This window comes from Blennius ocellaris (genome assembly GCF_963422515.1).
Source record: "Blennius ocellaris genome assembly, chromosome: 10".
Classification (NCBI taxonomy): domain Eukaryota; kingdom Metazoa; phylum Chordata; class Actinopteri; order Blenniiformes; family Blenniidae; genus Blennius; species Blennius ocellaris.
Window position 1 is genome coordinate 17158220 of NC_137659.1, and position 22403 is coordinate 17180622.

Genomic DNA, 22403 nt, shown 5'->3' on the forward strand with positions numbered 1-22403 from the left:
TCAGAGCAGCCAAACACGCACTCCATGAGTTAACGACGGTCACAACCCACCCTGTGTGTATTTAGTCCGTACCTTTTTTGGGGAGGCCACGGCCGCCACGTTTTTCTGAAAACATTGGGAGGGAGTGGCAAGAGCAGGGAGGGAGTCCGTCAATGCAAAGTTGTATACACGTGGCCCGCACGACACGCCTGGCCGTGAGCGGTTGCGTGCAGCATACGTTGCACAAGTGGCAAGTGAGTTGTAGGTGCGTAGATGCGTGTGTGTGCGCGCATTGGCTGTAGAAGGCAGTGCGTCACCCGTACAGGGGTGAATCTGTAGCCCGAACGCAGCTAAAGTTTCTCATGCACGAAAATTGGTACGGCGTGTCTGCGTGCTCCAAATGCGCACGGAGGGCTGGACTCACCTCCTACGGATCCCCCAAATTTGGCCACGTTTTTGGAGGTAGACAGCGCGCACTTGCAAGTACGGCGGGTTGTGACTGTCACTTAAGTGAACTAGTGTGTGATTCACATGATGGGAACTGAAAGCATGATTTATTTCATAATAAGATAAAACCGTTAGCAAAGTTAAATATTGACTGAGTTTTATATAGATACATATAATAGTTGAGGACACGTAGCAGCAATGGTCTCGATCATTCAAATGATTATCTGTCGTGCAGCTAATGAGGTTTTTTTTTTTAATCCAACTACCAGGTGAAGGTGACCCTTGTGTCAACAACACTGAGGCTCATCGAGAAGCAGCGCTATCGCTCACCCCTTTTTAAATTTCCTTCTCGCTTTCAGTTCTTAGTGCCGTGCAAACAAACATCAGCGACTGCTCCCAAGTTTGTTGTTTGAAGTCTCTTAAATGAACAGGATAATATTTCATATCTCAAAAATGGAACTCCTCAGAGTATGCAGTCCTCTCCACTCCATACGAGTGTCTCGCTTAGCCATCACTTCCAAACTTATTTTCCCTTCATGTAAATCGTACTAAAGAAAAACTGCCTCTGCATCTGACAAAAGCTGCCCTTGAGCCTCTCTCCTCTCTGTGAATTATTTACAGCTGTACTTCACACATCAGTCTGCCGTGAGATTCTGGTGAGGGACAAACATTTTAAGCATTATGTGCTCTAATAGGACACAGTCATGAATACTAAAAGGAAAATCTTATCAGCAAAGTGAAATTGAGAAGGGTTCTCACAACTCCCACGTACAGTCAGATTTGCTGCAGCGTATGACCCACGTGTGCTTTTTCCATGGATGCATATGTGAGTGGAGACTCTAGAAAAAGGGGTTTAGGCTTAGCAGAGATGGAAATAAAAGGGTTTTTGTATGCTGCTAGGGTCTTAAAGAAGATTACCATATAAATTAGAGCAGCAATTCAAGGCACGGAGCGCAGAAATCCCTCCTGTCACAAATTAATCAGCTGAACGACCGACCGGACGCCGACAGACCGCGCTCTCCTCTCCTCTCTTTCTCAAAGGCCTGGAGGAAATGACTCTCTCTCTGTCTCCCTGCCTCTCTCACTCCCTCTGTGGTTAGCTTTTCGTAATTGGTCTCTCCTTCTTCTCGTGTCTCTCCGCTGTCCTCTTTGCCTTTCTGTCTCCCTCTTCTTCCACTCCCGCTCCGTATCTCCTGCTCTCTCCGGCTTTTCTTCTCTCCCTGGTGAGCATTTTGAATCAGGATCACAGTGGGAAGTCAAGCTGTCTGCCTCGCCAGCCTCAGATTCAGCTCCACTCAAACAAACATGCACAAAGGGCTCATTCTCACACACACGCACACGCACACACACACACACACACACACACACACACACACACACACACACACACACACACACACACACACACACACACTCATTGCTTGATGGCACAAAAAGTCACAAACAAGGTTGTTGTCCTCTGTTGTTCTGCGCCTTTCTTCTTCAAGTCCAATAAGCACCCTTAATCTTTTTCTGTTCCCTGTTCAGAGCTAAAAATTGATTATTTAGAGATAATAAAGCCAACATAAAACAGCAGGTGTACTCTACCTCTGCAGATTAAACACGGCATTTGTGTGCATTCGGCATGTTTGCTTTAAACACCTTCAGTTCTAGGAGTTAGATAAAAATACTATGTAACCCTGCTTGGGGATACGTTTTTAGAATTAGTGCCTCCGATAAGAAATGTGAGCGAAACAGTTTCGCAGTTGTAGATGTTTAGCTCTGGTAATGAGCACAAGTGATTTTGCACGATCAAGTGCAAATCCAACATGGCAGCTGTAAACGACAACTCTCACACTTGCTATTGCCACAGTAACTAAGCTTCAGTAGGTTAGTTGAAGGTGACACAGTTTCTTCACACAAAACATTTACTATATTTATATTCTTATTCAAACTGTGGACAAGGACATGGTCCAATAGCTGAAGGATTTCTTGGACGAGTGTCACAACTGCAACAGGACACAGGCTGCACCGTCCAAGAGGAACCACTCACCGGCTCCTTCACCACAGAACAAGCACTGCAAGGACATTCAGGACTTCAGCAATGATAAACTGTCCAGCTTCGATGCCCAGCTGGTCTTAGTAGAGGTACTTCGCCACAGATTTGAGGTGTTACGGGACTCGATTTTAGCCAGCAGCAGTTGGCTTCAGTGGCAGAGAGTGAGTCGCAGCAGGATGAACCAGGGGAGAATAAGAAGATGGAGTCAGTGCTGGATCTCCAGAGCCAGAGCATGCAGGACAACCTGGTCTTCATGGAACTCCCGAAAGGGTAGAGGACACCTCAAGGAACCAGCGAGGGAGCTTATGCAGGTTTGCTTGAAGCTGCCCACAGACATCATGGAGGGGATTGCTTTTCACCGTGCAAAAAGCAGTGCGTCGCTGAGGGATCCCGAGCCGCCATCACAGTAAACAGACTGTACATACTCTACTAACTGACCACACACCGCATGACTCAAGGTCACTCAGGCCCTGGTTTAATATCAGAACTACAACAATACTAAGGTGACAACACAAAATTAATCAAGAGCATGGCATTAATATTTAGGATATTTATGATAAGGTTACTTCTAAGTTACTGGTGTTTGTGTTTCAATGGCTTGCATCAATAATTGTGTCATTCTGTCAGCGACAACAAAACAAATATTACGCTTGTATTGTCAAAATACAAAAATTAAGTCCAAATGTTTTATATTCTGGTCTTCATTGACAGATTGGCAGAGGTTTTTGGCAACCAGAAACAGCAGACAGTAACAATCACTCACTGTATTCACGTTGCACTGCAATGACTCACCATGCATACATATGGCAGCACCATGTGATGTGGTCATAAAATGATTGTCCCCTCAAGGAATGAGTTTGCAGCCATCAAAAAACATTAAAAACTCATACAGATCAACAACATTAACCATACATCCAGACATATACTAAAACAAGGACCTCATCCTGAAATAATCCAAGGTAATGTGTAGACTGTCATCTACAGTATTTTTCTAAGTGTAATCCAGGTTGAAAACAGGCTTTATATTTATGGTGTCTGGCGCTGTGGTTCATGCCTTATTGTTACGTAACTGCAGTTGTCATGCAGTCTCAAGCATGTTTAGATGAACTGATCCTAGCACGGGTAGCAAAGATATTGTCAGTGTGCCAAAACAGGCCCAGCAGTCTGATCAGGCCTTTTTGAATATATTAAAGAAACATAATCCAGAAACGGACCCTCTGATGCACATCTTGGCCTCAGGATTGAGATGACAGGATACATCAGAGGGATTTCTTCACCCCATCGCTGTCAGTTTTTTCACCGATTGGTGAAAGAATGAATTTAATGGTAACATCAGCTAAAACATCCTCAATAAAAACAACTTTTACTGACACAGTGCAAAAAAACCCAGCCTTTGGTTTGGCATGCTGGTCTGATTTTGATCCTCGTGGGGGGTGGGGGATAATTGAGGACCCCTACGATAGACCATTGTGTATATACAGAAGAGACCCTATTGTAGTGAAAATTGTTGCTATTCTTTTAGTTATTTTAAGTGCAAGAGTAAATCCCTTTCCGTTTGTAGCCATTGAATGCCTCGCCAAGTTCATTTAACCCAAGTTAAGACATTAAACTCTGCTGCAGATAAATGCTAACAACATGATATCTGCCCTTTATGACTCACGGAGCGCTGCACTTTCTTCAAACTCCTCTTTTTACTCTGAAAATCAGCGTGCTGTCAGGAGCTGTGGTTTCACTTGTCTTTAAAACTCTCTCATTCAGTCACAGCTGCACAGATCACTGTAAGCGACAGGTCTGGACCGCTCACGTTTGGCGCCGGCTCCAGAGAAGCAGATAGGGAAGTTGTCAGACTCAAACCATGATAGGAACCCTTAGCAGTCTGGAAGTGATCCAACAGCAAGGCTTCTCAAGTTCAACTGAGGCAAATGGTTGAAGAATGACTTCAAAAAGTGAAGCACACTCGGGTTGAAAAGGAATTTTAAAAAATGGAGTTTACTCAATGGAAAAAGTTATTTAAGCATGCCAGAAAATCTTCAAACTACCTTATATAAACAGTGAGCGGCTATTTGAAATGAGAAACACACCTGAGGTAGCCAAATAAAAGATGTGTTTTCTGCATTCCAAATAAAGGCTCAAGTATATAAAGATAGGATGCTTCATAGCAGACGTTAATTACACCGACTGCAGTGTTGTTCCCCTGAGTTATGCTGAGCTCATTAGCTTATTTTTTTGTGTGGATTTAAACTAGATTTATTTTCAGTTGTTTCTTTATCAGGAAAAAGTAAGTGTTAGCCTGTTTCCTAATTGTAGGTAAATAACATTCCCTTTCATTACCACCGGATTGAAACACATGATGGAAACACAAACACATTCATATGACTTCCAGATCCATACGCCATATTCACATTACACTGAAATATTTCATACAGTTTGATATTCAGTAGCTTTGATTGGCCTTGACATGAGTTTCAAACAATCCAATGTGATCGTGTTTACAGCCTCCAATGACAATGCCATTAAAAAACCCAAAAAGTCTAAATATAACTTATTCAAGGCTCATTAATGCAATGCTTTAGGCCTGTGCAGACCAAGCAATTAAATACAACCAACTCTTCGATTATTAGTCATATTTGATCATAACTATATTAGTAAGTGCAATCTATGTCAGTGTGTTGATATAGATGATAGAGGTGAGTACATTATAAATCTATTAAAGCAGTGCTTTCTCAGTCTCTGTGCAGATATTACAGGAATTGTTAAAAAAAAAAATATATATATATGAATTTCTGACCTATACATTGCACAAATAGTTTCCAAAGTATGTTGCTTGAGTCAGTATTTAACAGAAATCAAAGCTTTAAATCTGATTTAGTAATACATATCCCTCAAATAATGCAGCGTGGTGGAGCTGTCCTCCTTGCTTGTCGATGAAATGTCTCATCTGTGTCACACAGTGGATAAACATGTTTGCTGGAAAACTTTCAGCGGCAAAGCTCAGTTCTGTCACCGATCTTCAGAGCTCCTTCATCTGGTTTCTCCATTTTGTTTTGGGGTTGTGGCTTTTTCCCCATAAAATGACAGCAATTAGAAAAGGTGACATCAGATTTTTTTTTTTTTTTCTGCTGACTTGTGCAAAATGATTCGTGTGAAGCAGAGCCACTCAGAAGGCTGGTGGTGGCGGTGCCTGTCAGAGGAGGGTGGTCTCTCTCTGTCATCATAAAGACACCCCGCAGCTTTCAAGGTCACGCTGCCAGTGTGGGTTCTTTTGAGATGCTACGTACATCACCTGAATGCGAGCAGCTCCTGAAGGCGCCGCTGATTGCGACTTGCAGTAATAGTAGGTTTCCAGTTGAGAAAAAGAAGAAAAGGCTGCTTCATAGAGGGTCATTGGGTTTGTTCTGAGGCCTAATGACATCCATGCCCTCTATTTATAGAGATTGTGATTGTAATGTGTGCTTTTTTTTTTTTTTTTTTTCATTCTAAGACTTGACAGCTGACAGCACTGGGACATTGATGCAGATATAGGGCGAGTATCCACCCCTGAGCAGAAGAGTTTACCATGAACCTAATCATGCTGCGTAATGTTATAATATGTATGAATCATGTTGTAATCAGGCTGTAATCTTTAGTGTGTAAAGAGAACTGTGCATTTGTAATATGTGGAATTTGAGAGGAGGATAATCCTGGCCTTACTCACATCTGTTCTGCAATGGTTATCAGTATTCACTGGTGAAAATATGTATCGCTTAACTTTCTCACACAAGTTAAGAACAAGTGCACAACGGCACACGCACTTGCTCAAAGAAATCCATAGTGGTTCACAACAGGGCACTAAGAGAACAAATAAAATTAAATCGCATGGAGATCAGGAGGCAAACAAGAAAATGTGCTGAAATGTTGCAGAGGAGAGAATAATGCAGGAAGAGATGAAAGTGTGCTGCCAATGACAGAGGAGAAATGGCTTTAGAGACAAAGAAAAATAGCCAGCATCTTCGCTTCCTCTCTCTCTGTATAACAGAGCATTCATAACCTCCTGCTGCCACTCATGATGTAAGGCTGAGGCAATTAACCTCCTTCATCTGTCACACACTCATGATGGCGTGTGTGAATGTGTCTCAACCTCTGAGAGCTTGGATGTTGGATGGTGTTTTTTTTGTTTTTTTTGCATGCCTGCATGTCCATGTGTGTCAGTGTACAGTATATTAGTGAGACGGCTTGTGTAGTTGTGATCATGTGGTTCAGATCAAAGATACAGTTCCACCGCCTTTCACTTCGGGGAGATGATGTCACTCTCTGCACGGCGAATAGCGGCGCCGAGCACACAGCTGACTTTACTCGAGATAGTAAAAATATCATCTTTTTATTGCAGCTGCAGGATGACATCATGCAGCACATTGATGTTGTGCATGTGCATCTTTATTAGTCACTGGTTTACTGATTGAACCAGCATGATCATTTTAAAGCCATGCAACTGATGCTCATCTTCACTTTAGTGAGTGACTGTAGGATTTTAAGCGGCGCTTGCGACTTTACTGATTCCATGACTGAAAACAACGGCAGATTATTATTGATTTTTCCGTAGATGCCCTATAATTACAGGAATGTGTAAATATATTTTTATGCTGCTGAAAACATTACTATTTGTGTTTACAGGATATAGTGTAATATCTGTTACAACAGTGGAGAAACACATGCTGCGTTCCAAACTCTTTAGCCGCGGGACGCTAAATGCATCACTCAATGAATTTATTGAGATCTCACAGGATGTGATTCTTCTCTTCCATCACAAAGATCAACCCCAGTACTGTCTCAGCCAGTCTTTTACTGATATTAATTAGGTCTAGCTTTTTCCAAATAACATGTAAATAATGGTTTGGACAACCGATAACTAGCTATGCATGATTTGAAGGTAATTTAACAGACAAAACCGACATCTGTGAGATGCTTTCTGAATAATTAGAATAAAAAGAAAGGAAATCTGAAGAACATGTTGTTCAGTATATATGAGATGGCTGTGCATGCTGGAATTGCTTTTTGCCTCAAAAATAATCAGGTTATGTCAAACAAAGGCTCAATCGTAATTCATCACAAGATTCTTTCAGCCTGCTTTTTGCTCGCAAAGAGTTCAAATAAATGAGAAACACATGAATCCACAATGTCATTTACGACATTCTTCATGCGACATCTCTGGTCGTGGTGCGTTTTCTTCTGTTTCCTCCTGTGTGCCGCCGTGGGTGCGGCCCTCTCCTCTCGCCGTGCTTTTTTTCACACTACTACACACACCTGCTTCCCATTCAGCTCTCCTGCTTCCTCAGCTGCTAATCATCTCCTCATCACTCCACTGCTTATCGAGCCTGGCTCTTTCACTCACTGTTTGCCAGTGTGCTCCTCAGTTTACTTGTTAGTTCAGCTCTGTTTCTTCCATCTGTTCAGCCGTCTTCGGTCGGCTTGCGATTGTTCAACTGTCAGCTATTTGGATCTCTTATTGTGTTTGTTTCTTTTATTTGATACTTTCAGCATCCTCTATAATGGTTCAGTCCTGACTTTAAGTGGGCACAACCCAGGTTTGAATCCTGGTTTCATCACGACAGGGATCTGTTAAAGCACCATGTGTGCTGCATTTATTTAAAAGTGGCTACGACATTATTTCAGCCAAGAGCTCAAAAGGGCTACTTTTTTTTTTTTTCAAAAAGAACACAATAGAGTTTGTGCAATTATCATTGACTGGCTGTGAATGGGATTAGCCAAATAGACGCGAGCTGTGTTTATATGGTTATATGTTTTCGTCAATCTGATTAAATGTTTTCTAAATCTAGCATCAGATTGCCCCATTTACGTGACCACGGAATAAAGTAATCAGAATATTGTGCCGATTTATATGCACCAAGATATGACCCAATTTATATGGCTGGATAATTCCCATAATGCTTTGCACTGTGACATTTGCTGTTTGTGACATGCTGACACAATTCTACATCCGGCTTTACCCGGAAGCCCACCCAGTATCAAAAATGGAATTAGATTGAGTGATTATGGTGCTTCTTTTTTCTCTTCTTTCTATTTTTTAAACTGCAACATCAAAGAAACTATCTCTTGGTTCAAAATATACTTAGGAGGAGACGGGCACAGGTTGCTCTTTATTGCGTCATGTGGCACGGCTTACTCTGCGACCACTACTTTACTTGTGCTCCCGCCATCTTTTTTAAAATCACCGCCGTGTCACACATTCACGACATGACTTGAGGTGAGCTAAAGTCACAAAATGTAGTCACCTGATGCGTCGTTTACATGGATTATGATAGAATTAAACATTGGACGACACCACCCCGTACGATGTGATCAGAATTTCAAGGTAATTTCTGATGGTGCAAATATAATTACAATTATTGTGCTCTTCTGTTGCTTTTCTTTTGGATAATCATCTGAAAATGACATGGATGGATCTATACCATGCTTTCTGCAAATTAATTCTAACTATATTAATTGAATTTGTGTGCGTGTCATTAACATTTACAGTATATATTATTCCAAATTTGGTGTAACTTTATTTAAATGAGGTCTGTCGTACAGTACTGTAAAATATGTATAAATGTGTTCAAAATAAATTCTCTCAAAAAGGGAAGTGGAACATTCAGTGATCATTTCATATCAAACAGTCAAAACTGGCCAGTTTGACCTGAGAAAGTTGGGTGTGATAACAGATGTTTACTTGTTAAAGAGAGGAGGGCTGCGTAGTTCTGTGGATGAATGAAGTGGTAAAGTCAACGTGTAGATGGATGGATGTATAGTCAGTATTACATCCTTTACTGAATCCTGACATAATACAAATAAGAATGCAACTAGTGTATTTTTTCTATTTAAACAGGAGATAAGTTTATTCCCTTTTGTACACATGACAGTCATGGATAATTATGGTCATGGGGAACGAAGCTTGATGTTCACAAAGTCCTTATAATCACAAAACAGATGTTGCTCACCTGAGACACACAAGAGTCCGAATGGCTAACGGGGTCAAGGCTGATTTGTTGAAGGGGCTTAGATGCTCTCAAACACGCACACCAACAAATTCATACAAACCCACACAACCAGATAACAGACGCTGTAATTACACAGTTGCTGTTGAGCAGAGGGTGAACAACAAGGCTCTGAGGGAAGGATGCCTCACACACACACACACACGCACGCACACACACACACACACACAGATCTCAGGATAGCATGTCTTACTATAACTACTGCTATAATTACAACCATAAAGCAGCGGTGGAGATAAGTGCAGATATGACTTGAGGTGGACACTCAAATGTGCAAACGTATAATTATGAGTACAGAGATTAGGACACACACACACACACACACACACACACACACACACACACACACACACACACACACACACACACAAACACAAATACACACATAATGATGACCTTGAGGAGCTACACACCACATCACAGTTCTTGCTGACCTCCAGCCGCCGTGCGTGCTCAAGAAATAAGTGTTTCACAACAAAAAGTGGTGATTTTACGTCTACCTTTTGTCTTTTTCCTTGAAAGCGTGTGTGTGCGTGTGCATGTGCATGTGTGCACGCATGCATACTGATGCGCGTGTGTTGGGAGTAAGGGGGGGTTTGTAAAATGACTGGACAGTAATTGGCAGGCAAGAGGAAAATCACTCCATTTCCTTGGTTGGGTGATCACAGTATGTTGGATTCAGGTGAGGATTAAGAACAGGGGAGAGGAGCAGAGAAATTTGGACTAAGTGATTTACTGCCTTCAGTACTTCAATACTCTTTTTCCTCAAACATTTCCAGTTAATTACGGCAGCACAATGGCGACCCGACGCGATAAATCAGAGGTTATGTTTTGAATGATTAGCATAACATTTGAAATGCATCACTCCTGTATAATTAAAGAGGCTCAATGCTGGATGCGGGTTGAGAATTTGTTTCTGTGTTTGTATGATCACCCATTGCTACTAATTATGTAATTGTAGATTTTCATTAATTTAATAAAAATCAGCACCGAACAATTTAGATGCCATACAAAAAATGTGAATGTAAAAGCAATCACCGGTGTGTATTTTATAGATATGTGTGCATGAATAGCAACCACACACAAGCAACTGAAAGCTAATTAGAAAAAGAAAAGGCGATGGAACGTGTGAATGGGTGCTCCCTTCTGAATGGTTTGGCTTTTGAGCACATTGTCCAGCCCTCCCACATGGAGCGTTTTCCTTCCTCATCTGTAGACAGGACAGCCGACCGGACGTTGCAAGTTCTCATTGAAGCAGCACCGCTCGTTTCCTCGAAGCACAAGAATGGCCGAGTGACTTCCCCAAGAACAAAGGCGGAGAATCTCATGACCGCAGCAGGTCTCCAACTTGTGACCTGCCGAGTTTTTCGTCACGCGACAAAAAAATGAAATCAGCAAAAGAAAATAGTGTGCGCAAATTACCCAGTTATGTAGAAAGTCAGAAAACATTGTATTTATATTGTTTTTAAATGTCATAAAAACACAAAAAATCATGAAATTCGAGTTGGAGGGGAAGACGACGAGACGAGGAGAAGTTTGTCAAATATCTTTTTGGGAGAAAAATGTTTGGCTTCTTTGAACACCAACAGAAAACTCTTCTTCAAAAAGTTCAATTTGCAAACAAAACATTCAGTATTTCTGAGAGATTTAAAAAAAAAGAAAAATAACATCAATGCATTTTTCTTTGAAATCATAAGCGAAACAGAGACAGAGAGCGAGGCACAATGAAGAGCAGAAGGCTGCAGCTGTTCAGCCACCGCTGTCTTCTTTACACATTCAGCAGTGGAACAAAATGCATTTGGAAATGGTGACTCGAAGTCCAATATTGACTTTCCCTTCACCCCTGTTTTCAGTAGTTAAATGCTCCACTGTGTGCAGCAGCTAGTAACTACATTTTTCTCTCAGCTGTTTTGGTCAACTTGGTTTAATGGATTTCATTGCTTAGGAGGGGGAAAAAAGAGCAGTGTTCATTAAAATCACAATTCGTTTTGGAAAAGAAGCCAATGGGGTGATTTTTGGAGGCAAATTAAACGCTATCATTGAAAATGCTAATTGTATCAAGCAGCCTTTAAATAGACACTTAGCAGGACCTTTTAAAGTAATGTTTTTAATTAGCGCTCATCAGTAAATGATCTGAGTTTGATACCCGGGTTCTTGCAGTAGTGAGAGCCCACTGACCCGTCCTCCACTGACAAACGCACCAATTAAGGTGGTGGTCAGCTGGAGATGATACCAGCTGACTCCACGTAAAGGCAAGATTGGCAATGCTGTGATAAGAAAATAAAAAATAAAAAATGTTGTACAACATTTATAGTGACCATTAACATGCGCAGGGAGAACATGCAAACTCCACTGAACTTAAAATGCAGAGGACAACCTGCATCCATTCTACATCAACAAATCCCAAAACTTGGCATTCAGATTTTTCATAATTTACCACAATCTTCCCTTTTTATGTTCAATCAAGTTGATTGAAAATGTGTTAGGCTTTTTCTGATATGATTAAACAGTGTGATTTACAGCTTTTCTTTTCAGTTTTGTACTTTTACTTATATATATATATATATATAATCTTTTTTTGTGTCGAATCATTAATTAAGCCTGGACTCCAACCGTTCAACTGAAAGCGGCACTAAGTAAATTAAATGTAATGTATGTTAACTTTGTGAGTCTCAAACCAAATTTTATTTGTTATAAATTGTGTTTTTTGGTTGTTGTTTTTTTTTATAAATATATACTTTTTTAAATTTATTTTGAGGGTCAATAAGTGTTGGACCAAAACCTCCTCATGTTTTTGTGGCACTACAGTCTCTTCATAAATCAAGTTCACTCAAGTGAAAATGTTTTTTTGTCCAGTTCTCTTGTTTAGCAGTTCACAAAACGTTCAACAACATCATTTGATTTTTGTATTTCCATCTTTGACAATGCTGCTCCCTATAAACGATGAAGCGTTCATTGTGGTTTCTTCCCCCCACCATTTTCTAATCTTTCCATCTCCTTTGCTGTCCTCCCCAGGTGTTTTGTGGAACCTGTCGTCATGTGACGCCCTGAAGATGCCCATCATCCAGGACGCCCTGGCCGTGCTGACCAACGCTGTGATCATTCCCCACTCGGGCTGGGACACGTCCCCGCACACACAGGAGGACCGCAAGCTGCACCTACACTCATCCCAGGTCCTCCGCAACGCCACAGGCTGTCTCCGGTCAGTTTCCTCGTCACCACAACTTCATGTGTTCTTTTTCCTTACATCCCTTTGGTATTTTACTCATTCTCATTTCTAAAAATCACATGTAATTTAGCTTTTAGCAAGAAAAAAAAAAGAAGCGTTTCACAGCGTGCCATTAACAATCAAACCAAGAAGAAAGTCTTTCCCAGTTCAAAACACTCTTGTTATTTTTAGTTTTGTAGTCGGTGTTATTTTTATCACTCTACACGCAGAGAACTGATGAAGCGTTTAAAATGACTCACCATTTGGCTTTAGAGCTGCGGTGGCTTTTCGTTTTCTCACTTGAGAAATGACGCTTGCTCTACAGTGCAGTCTGGAAGTAGTACGACTGTGACACAGATTTATTTCTTGTTGTCTTGGCCCGGGACCCAAGCATGTTGGACATGAATGGAGCTGCGACTGAAATCAAAGTGATGATTGATATTCCTGCATTTTTACATATCTTATCAGCGAAAATTGGCACAAGTGGCCTGAATGGAACATTATGGCTGTTAGTTTAGTGACGAGCTGACAACGTGCTCAGGTTCTACCAAACCTTTTGTCCAATATCACACACGCTGACACACATTTAATTAGGTAGCATCTAATAATCCAGTGTAACAGCATTGCCATCAGGGCAGTTTAACTGATAGCAGGTGCCTTTTCCAGTGTTTCAGCCTCTTTATTACCCTATATATGGGGGCTAGTATGTGCGCTTCCACACATACATAAGAAATAGGCAAGTGTTGTTGTTAGAGGATGACATTGGCTGTGTGAAACTTTCAATTGCTGGACGATAACACCAAAGCCAATACTTTCTGCTGATCGTAATCAATACTTTCCCAATACAACTAAAGCTTCTACCCTTTATTGGCATGCAAACGCGCTGTGAAGTTTAAGTCAAAAATAGATTATCTGCAAAACATCCTGGCAGCCTCCAGTTTTGCACCAAGAGTCTATATGTAACTAAATCTTTAGCTGTAGGTCTTTTTAGCTTCTTTGTGATTCGATTTTGGCTTCTTAACTCCAAAAGTTCTCAAAGTGTTTCCCAACTTTGATGTCAGGTTTTTGGAGAGGTTTACTGTAGTAAAGCAGAAACAAGAAAAAAATAAATGTCTGATGTAACTTTTCTCTCACCGTCGTCGTTCTGTGAACTACTGGTTATTTTGATTTATTTCAGCTTTAAGCTGTCAAATAAAACCAGATATAAATCCAAAGGAGAACATCTTGCTGTGATGCAAGTGATTAAAAACACAAACACGTTGTCTCTTTGATATTCTACAGAAAGACCATCTTCTCCTATATGTCATACTTGGAGAAACTGGTGAAAATGGTGATAATGGACATGCCATATAAAGTGCCACTTTAGGTATTTCTCCAAATAAAATGAGTATTGCCGTGATGCTTTTTGAATTCTTTCAGTATTTCCAGGACAGCATGATGAAATTTCTGCGACTGACTCATAGCTCATGAATATTTCTCACGCAGACGTGTCTCGCTGTGTACCAGACATTTTTTGATGTACTGTTCGTTCCCGTCCATCAAACACTGGAGCATCAAAAGAGAAAAACACACCTTTTCATCGGAATAATGACAAGTTTGCTTAAAACCTATTTGTCTTTTCACCTACGTCTCATTTGAGTAAATCTCACGTGTCCATCATTATTCCTGCACACAGGCAGCAGTTACTACAAATAAGTTTGCTTTAAATATGTGACAACTCACTTCATTCATTCATTCATTGCATTTTTTGACAGTGGGAATCAGAGTTTTGTAAATATTGCCTCTTTAAGAGTGCAGCTCGAGTTGAAATGAGTATTAGCATCTCCCTTTGTGTCTATGTGTGTTCGCATGGCTTTGTTTTGTCTCGACCTGCATGTGTGGGCCCATTAATCTTATCCGCAATGTGTCTCAGCCGCTCTTGGTGTAAAACAACTATACATACTGTCTGCCAGCACAAAGCTGTGTGTGTGTGTGCGCGCTCCCTAAATTCGGTGGGGGGGGGCTAATTCATCTTTCTCACGCCTCGTTAGGGAATGCTGGGGGTCTGATTAAAGATTGAATATTTCATGGCGGGTTTGGTATATCACTGACCACCTGTGCTCTCTCTCCCGCCCCATTTCCCATTATCTTCCTCACATTCTCATTTTCTCTCTTCCCTCTTTAGTCGCTCTCTCCTCTGCACAGTCCCCACCTTGTCCCATTACTCCTTTTCTTCTCATCCGATGGTATTAGCCCGACTTCATCCCCTTCTTCTTCTTCTCCCACATCTCATCTCAGGCTCGCTGCATCTACACATACGTACACATTTGTAGACGTGAAACATGTTTTATAGTAAATGATATCAAGTTGGCAACCCATTTTTGCTGGACTTGACACGTACGGTGCTCCCACCATCTTTCTTGGACAGATTATAAAGCTTTCTGATATGAAAAAGTGTGAAGGCAGCCTTTGTGATCCAGTCGAGTCAGATGTTTACTTTGTGTGCAACGTCTGTCTCTTCAAGACACATTTATAAGTCTTCACATGCTTGCTCTGACATGATGATAGCTGAATTGACATTGAAAGCACATCCCTCTGCGAGTCCCACTGAAATGACGTGCAGAAAGAAGCATCGACTCTCACGGTCTTTCATAGAGAGGCAGCAGGGGTTTTTGTCTGATCCATCAATGCATTGCTTACTAAAAGATCTGTGTGGGTGAGACAGCACACTAAAAGTAGCCACGTCTGTGTTAACTTCACTATAAATGTGTGCTTGGGAACACAGAATGACGCAAACCATCAAAATGCGACTGACATGGTGTGCTCCTTAAAAGCAGTCCTGCTTAATAATCTCAATTTTGTCACTGTTTTTTTTTTTACCTTCGTTGGGGGTGGGGTGTCTTTGTCAATGTGTATTTATTAATCTGTATGTGTGTGCATGTGCGTGTTTCCAGAGAAGAAAAAAGGCGATTCTGTGCAGCTTTAAAAGAAGGCAAAAATCTGGAGTGTACCATCTTCTCCTGGGATCATACACTACTGAAGATGTTTTTCCTGTAGAGGGCACATATGATCACAAATGTTTTTGTCCTTATGAGTAAAAGGACAAAAAGATTTGTAGAGGGCACATATGATCAGAAATGTTTTTGTCCTTATGAGTAAAAGGAGATTAAAAACAAATTGCTGAGAGAAAATACCTCACCAAGGATTCGTTAACAATTGGTATGAGACAGGGCTGCTTAGTACAATGTGTGTGAGAATTTGAAATTGGTTTTATCTTTAAACCCCCGCAATGTTTTTTTTTTTTTATCTTTAAAAAAAACAAGATGCCTCCTGCACTGCAAGCCAGCAGAAAATCTGCAGAGAGCACTTGGTGAAAGCGGCATTAGCCTGCTGTCCCCCCCTGTTGGCGGAGGTGTCCACTCCCCTCCGAGGACAGTTTAGCTCGTTCGCCAAGTGATTAAAGATGAGCTGTGCAAGGTTCGGCATACATAAAGGCTGTAAAGGGTCCCAGGGCAGAGCACCTGATTGTCAGCCTCTCTGTGCTGCCATAGTGGATTAAGAGGGATATCCCACAGTAATTAAAACTGTTGAGTGTCTAGCATTGGTGCCTATGGTGGTCACACATTAGCTTCTCTGTGGTACAGTTATGCATGTTGCTGTTTGTCGTGAATAGATAGACCAGCGTCCTCTGGATTGGATACTTATCATACTGTTCACCATGTCGGTAAATAAAAACCTCACTTCACTCGAAATGAGTGTGTGAATAGAATAAAGAGTCTCCTTTTTCATAAAAATAGAATAAAGAACAGTTTTCCATTATTCTTCCATTTTCTCTTAGTACGTCCAAACTAGAAAAATCAGAGGCAATAGCAGTTTCCAGCAACAACTGGCTCACTCATACACACCTGTGAATGCGGGCACCAATACCACAGGTGACCAAACTTCTTGTGAACACATTGAAGGATCAAATCAAAACGTATTATGTACAGTAAAATGTTTCATCATCTGCGGTAAAGACATTAGGACTTGGCGCCAATATTTCTTTGTTGTAACCAAACTTCTTGACAATAAATATTTTTTAACTTTATTTTGGAAAATAGTGTAAATAGTGTATTTGGAAGAGGTGCCACATTTGTAAAGCAAAATGTATTTATGGCATTAGCTGCAGAGTGGAGTATGTGCTTTATGCCCATTATACCAATTACAACATGAAATAGTGTACTGAAGCCGTACAGAACAGTGTGTCTCTTGATTGAAAATATCTGTAGTGTTTCTTCATGTAAAATCTTCCGCATGCAGAAGGGTCCTGCTCCTGATATTTCTGTGTGCAAACATTTTCCCTGTTTTCTGTTTGAAAATCTTCCTTGTAGACACACAACCTTTTCCCTTGTGGTGTTTTGTTTTTTTTCTCATCTCAATATTTAGATTCTTCACACTGACAGATCATAATGAGATATAATCTGTGACCCTGTTGCCTTGCAAAGTAACACTTCAGAGGGATTAATTATCCCCAATTGACGGAGGTTAATTTAATTGAACCCATTAACAGGTAGTAGCCAAAATAACCAAAATGTGTGAAAGAAAAAGTATCTTAAGTGGTTTAGATATAAGTCCTTTTATTTTTTTTGTGTCTCTCCGCCTTCTGCCGCATGGTGCATGCTTTAGCTTTCTCTCAGGAGCCTGTTTTGTATGTATGTTTTGTATGTGTTCTCTTTCAGGCAACCTTGCGTCAAAGCTCGGGGCAAACAAAGGCCCACAGAGATGAAGTGGAGTAGAATCAATAGCTTGTCAACAATCTAAAATATGCAAGGAGTTATTTGACTCTATAATTAAAGCATGACGCACGTGCAATTCATCAAATGTGTCTCACTCCTCAGAGAGTCACGGTGAAACGAGCCAGCAGCTTTACTTAAACATGTCACCCTGCTCCACTCTTGGCTACACCCTCAGATGGAGACACAGATATTAAAACATATTGGTCCGCAGACACTTAGGGAAAGAGAAATACAAGTGTTTTGATAGGCCATTGATAGCACATTTGTCAACCCTCTGGCAGGTACAAAAGGAGCCCTGTCATTCATTTTAAAGCCCAAATCCTGCATCCATTCTCCTCAGCTCAGCACCATTTCTCACTGACTTTCACAATCTCGCTATCTTTAATAGAAATTTTAACTGGCATCACACCCGCCTGCCTCTCTTCTGACACACACGCGCGCACGACATGCAAACACGTGTACAAGCACATTTCCATATGCTGCCACATGCAGCAGTGCACACGCACAAAATCCGATGAGAAACTTGTGAAACATTCTCTGTTGGCTGTGTATTCATGTGGTGCATTTGTGTCTTTGTTTGGAACAGGAACGTGAGTTCTGCAGGTGAAGAAGCGCGGAGGAGAATGAGGGAGTGTGAAGGTTTGACAGACGCTCTGCTGTACGTCATCCAGACCGCTTTGGGGAGCAGTGAGATTGACAGCAAGGTATTTTACATGCACCCACATGATTTTTTTTTTAATTGAATTTCCTGCAGACGGACTCTAAAATCATCTATAACCCTCTCTATAACCTTATCATAACCCTAAACTTAGTCTGACAGAAAAAGTAAGCCTTCAGTTGTGACTCTACATACAGTACGCTAGTGTACAATCAGGCTGACATTCCCGGCTGTGTTCCTGTGCCTTTTGGGGACATTGCATTGACTCACATTAATTGTCTGAATGCTAACACCAAATTAAGTTGTACGACTTGTCAAATCCTGAACCTCGCTGTAACCTGACCCTGAAGTTCAAGAATCTTTACGATGCACCAGGGGGTAAATTAGTTTTGCATCTTATTAAAAAAAAAAGCACATCAGTGCCAAAGAGGACGCCGAAAAAATAAAATGACACTGCAATTCATTCAGGGATCCAATTACAAACAGGACAGATTGTTTTTTGAGCCTTTTGGTTTTTGTGTGTACTACTACTACATAAGCTCATGGAGTGTGTGTGTACTATAGTAGTTCTGCAATTATTAGTCTGGGATTATACACCGAACGTATTTCTTTATTTCTTTCAAGTCAGTGATGTCGATCGGGGCCGTGCCAGACACACTTGGGCAAAGCTCATCAGTCTATTTCCGTATTTACATGATAAAAGTTTGAAACAGCAGATTCAGTCAAAAATCAACCAAAACTCAATAAACATTGAGAAAAAAGAATGTCAAAAAAGTTAAATCCAATCCCTATCCGTACCTCAGTCACACACTTAATTATACAACAGACATGTTGGCCAGTGCTTGCATGCGGTTGTGTGTGATTGCGTTTTCTCCTGTCTCAAGTCATGTGGTTATTTTTTGTTTTGCAAACATGCATCTCATGATTTCTATTCAAAATTTACATATATTTGCATTAATTATATGCAAATACATATTAATCTTTTTTTCCCTTACAGACCATATACATGGGCTTGATGCATATTCATTTGTATACCTTGTTTGCCTGTGGTTTGCATGATAATGTCCAACACTGTCCCAAAACACTGAAAAAAATACAAGCTTTGTATGTGCATGGTTTTTTTTTTAATGTATGTATATGTCGTAGCCATGTGTCAAATTACCATATGCAGATTTTTTTAATCAATCCTACAGAGAAATTGCCTGCAATAGAAATCATAAATCACGTTTCTAATCAACTCCTAATTCTAACATAATTATATTGGAACAGAGTCCAGTTCAATCCTTACACAGTTTAGTGTGGCTTTTTATTTGCATAAGTACAAAAAAAAAAAATCATCACCTAGTACAGCCTTGTCATGTTTTTACAGTGTACCATGCACGTCTAAGCCCAAATGGTCAGTGGCACAGAAACGTGATGTGTGCGTGTGTTTGCATAAGCCTCCAAGTGTCTATGTTTATGTGACATGCATACATCCATGTGCTCGCAGTGTAAATGAAGGAATTTTTAGCTGCGTTGCCAGAGTGTCTGTCTCTTCACAAGTCGATGTGAAGTTTTTAATCCTCAGAAATCCTTCACAAGATCAAAGTCTCTGGCTGTTGACTGCATGGCCACTCGCAACAATAGGATTAGTGTGTGCATTTGTGTGTGTCTGTTGACAATATGCACGCTGCACATCCCTGTGTTTATGCAGTCGGCACTGCACAGTATGTCTGTGTATGAGACATGAGACATGTCTGTGTGCATGAATCACATTCATGTTAAGATGGTGTATGCATCTCTCATTGCCATCCGCGCCTCCTTTATGTCTGTCACTATTTCTCATCTCTTTCCAATTCTTCCTTCCTTCCTTCCTCCGTCCACCAGACTGTGGAGAACTGCGTGTGCATCTTGAGGAATCTGTCGTACCGTCTGGCCGCAGAAACATCTCACAGCCAGCAGGGGGGATCGGAGGAGCTGGACGGGTTGTTATGTGACACGGGAGGAAAGGATGCGGAGAGTTCTGGATGCTGGGGCAAGAAGAAGAAGAAAAAGAAGGGTCATGACCAGGTGAGGAATCGAGAGAGGTCTTCTTTGGTATGCCTTCAAGATTGGCATCAACAGTGATGCTCATGCAAGTTGCAATTACTGTCAATTTTTTGGTTTCTTGTTTATGTTCAGCATTTGTTACAAATCCTTGTGGTCAATAACAGAGTGAACTGTTAGATATATTTCCTTATACCGACGGTGCAAAACAAAGTAGGATGCCAGTTTGTTTTGGCGAGGTTCATTTCCACTACGGAAGCCCAGGTGGTAAATGTCACCACTTCTAAGGTACTTCCAAAACAGAATGACTCTTATTCACAGACAAGAAAACAAACAAACAGCAGGGAAGGAAAAATAAAATGGTAGCTGCCGTATCACTTAGACACATCTGTGAAAGTTAAGCTTTGGCAAAACAAACAAACAAAAAAAAAACAAAAAAAAAAAAGCATATTGCTTCTAACTTTCTTCTTGGTGACTCGTGAAAATAAAATTATTGAGTGTGCATCCACCATGATAGATAGATAGATAGATAGATAGATAGATAGATAGATAGATAGATAGATAGATAGATAGATAGATAGATAGATAGATAGATAGATAGATAGATAGATAGATAGATAGATAGATAGATAGATAGATAGATAGATAGATAGATGCTTTATTCATCCCCATTTGGGTACATTCAGATGTCCACCATCATTCAGTGTGTGCCATCCATAACTAAACACTCTCACAACAGTACAGACTTTAAAAACAATGAAATAAATAATAATAATATGTATGTCCAACATCAACAAATCAGAGAAGAAATAAGAGGACTAAGACACATTTAGACAGAAAGTGTCTATTAGTAAAAACAGGGCTGATAAATATAGCCCAGAAAAGGTAGATTTTACTCTATCTGTGGGATCTATAGTATCTTGGAGGTTCTTAATTCGCGATTTAACTGTTGAATTATCTCACAATCTTTCCCTCCTCCTGCTCCCTTATCTCATTCTCTCCTCCTTTAAGTTCTCTTTTCTTTTTTCCCAGTAATATCCGATATTATAGATTCCTAATGACATCTTTGAAGCACCCATTTACTTACCATGTGCATAATGTTGTTATTTTATTAGTGTTATATCTGTTGTTATTTTCTGACAGAGGTGGACCCCCGGTAGAAATAACCATCAAGAAAGTGACGTCAGCACAGAGAGGACTTTTGTCATGGCTGATGCTTTTGTTTATTACATTATCAAATCGCTTCCTGTCATCATGTTGTTGGGGGTTTTTTTGGGGGGTTTTTTCATTACCGGAATATTAAGCCATCCTTTAAAACTGGAGGCAGCAGCTGTCCTCTTACAAACTGAGGATTGAGCATCTCATTTTATGCCAGAGCTGTTGTGTTCATTCGAGGTTTCAGCAACATTTGCTCGGTTCATCATTGGTTCAAATGATCTTCAGTCACAGATGAATATTTATGACTGCGCAACATCTTTCTTTGATATTCATGATGTTTGAGCCAGAGTTGTTTTCCTCATCGGCTCCTGACATTCACCGACCACCTGGATTATTTAGAGTCACGTTTGCAGAATAAGATGACAGACAACTAAAAGTATACAAATATGTATCTGTTTTTTTTTCTCTTTTTTTTCATCCCCTTGCAACATCATGAACTGAAGGCTGTTAACACAGCAGCATCTGGACATCACAGTTTTACCGAGAGAAGAAGTTTGACTTTCTTTATGCTCACTCAGTACCTGTGTGCACGCTCCAGAAATTACCAAGCTGGTTCAGTATTTCTCCCTGGATATTCTGGTTGTGGCCATCTGTTGCCAGTAGGCAGTTTCATCCTCCTTAAAAAAAAAAAGCAAGAACACTTTTGAAGAATTGGCAGAACTTAAACGGGTGCCTTGGAGAAGGCTCTAACCTCTTGTCATGCTAATAAGCAATCAGCATCACATTCTGGTTGAGTGGAAGACATCTTTTTAGCACTTCTTGTGAAGCTGGGGGATTGAAAACCCAACACTTCCGGTGGATCAGGGTGTGTGAATTGCTCATCAGCTCTGCATGCTTTTTCTCGCTCCCTGTCATTTTTAGCAACGGAGTTCTTTTTTTTTTCTTTTTTTTTCTTCGAATTATCATGGAGCTAGTTACACCATTTACTTCTGTCAAGCTCATCGCCTGTCAACTTTATTGTATCCAGGCAGAATCGGTGAGACAGGAGATGTTGAATACTAACCCAGAGATCAGATTGTAAAGGGACAGATCATAACCTCTCCAA

General features: G+C 40.7%; 1 protein-coding gene across 1 annotated transcript in view; it reads left to right on the top strand.

Moving 5' to 3' along the window:
* Positions 1–22403, top strand: part of ctnnd2b (catenin (cadherin-associated protein), delta 2b) — a gene marked incomplete at its 3' end in the record, with an annotated part of 156874 nt that overhangs the window by 120925 nt on the left and 13546 nt on the right. The window contains exons 15-17 of the mRNA XM_080503751.1: positions 12511–12697; positions 18044–18161; positions 19982–20164. Coding sequence (XP_080359877.1) covers positions 12511–12697; positions 18044–18161; positions 19982–20164 — 488 coding nt within the window. The remainder of the gene's footprint in view (positions 1–12510; positions 12698–18043; positions 18162–19981; positions 20165–22403) is intronic.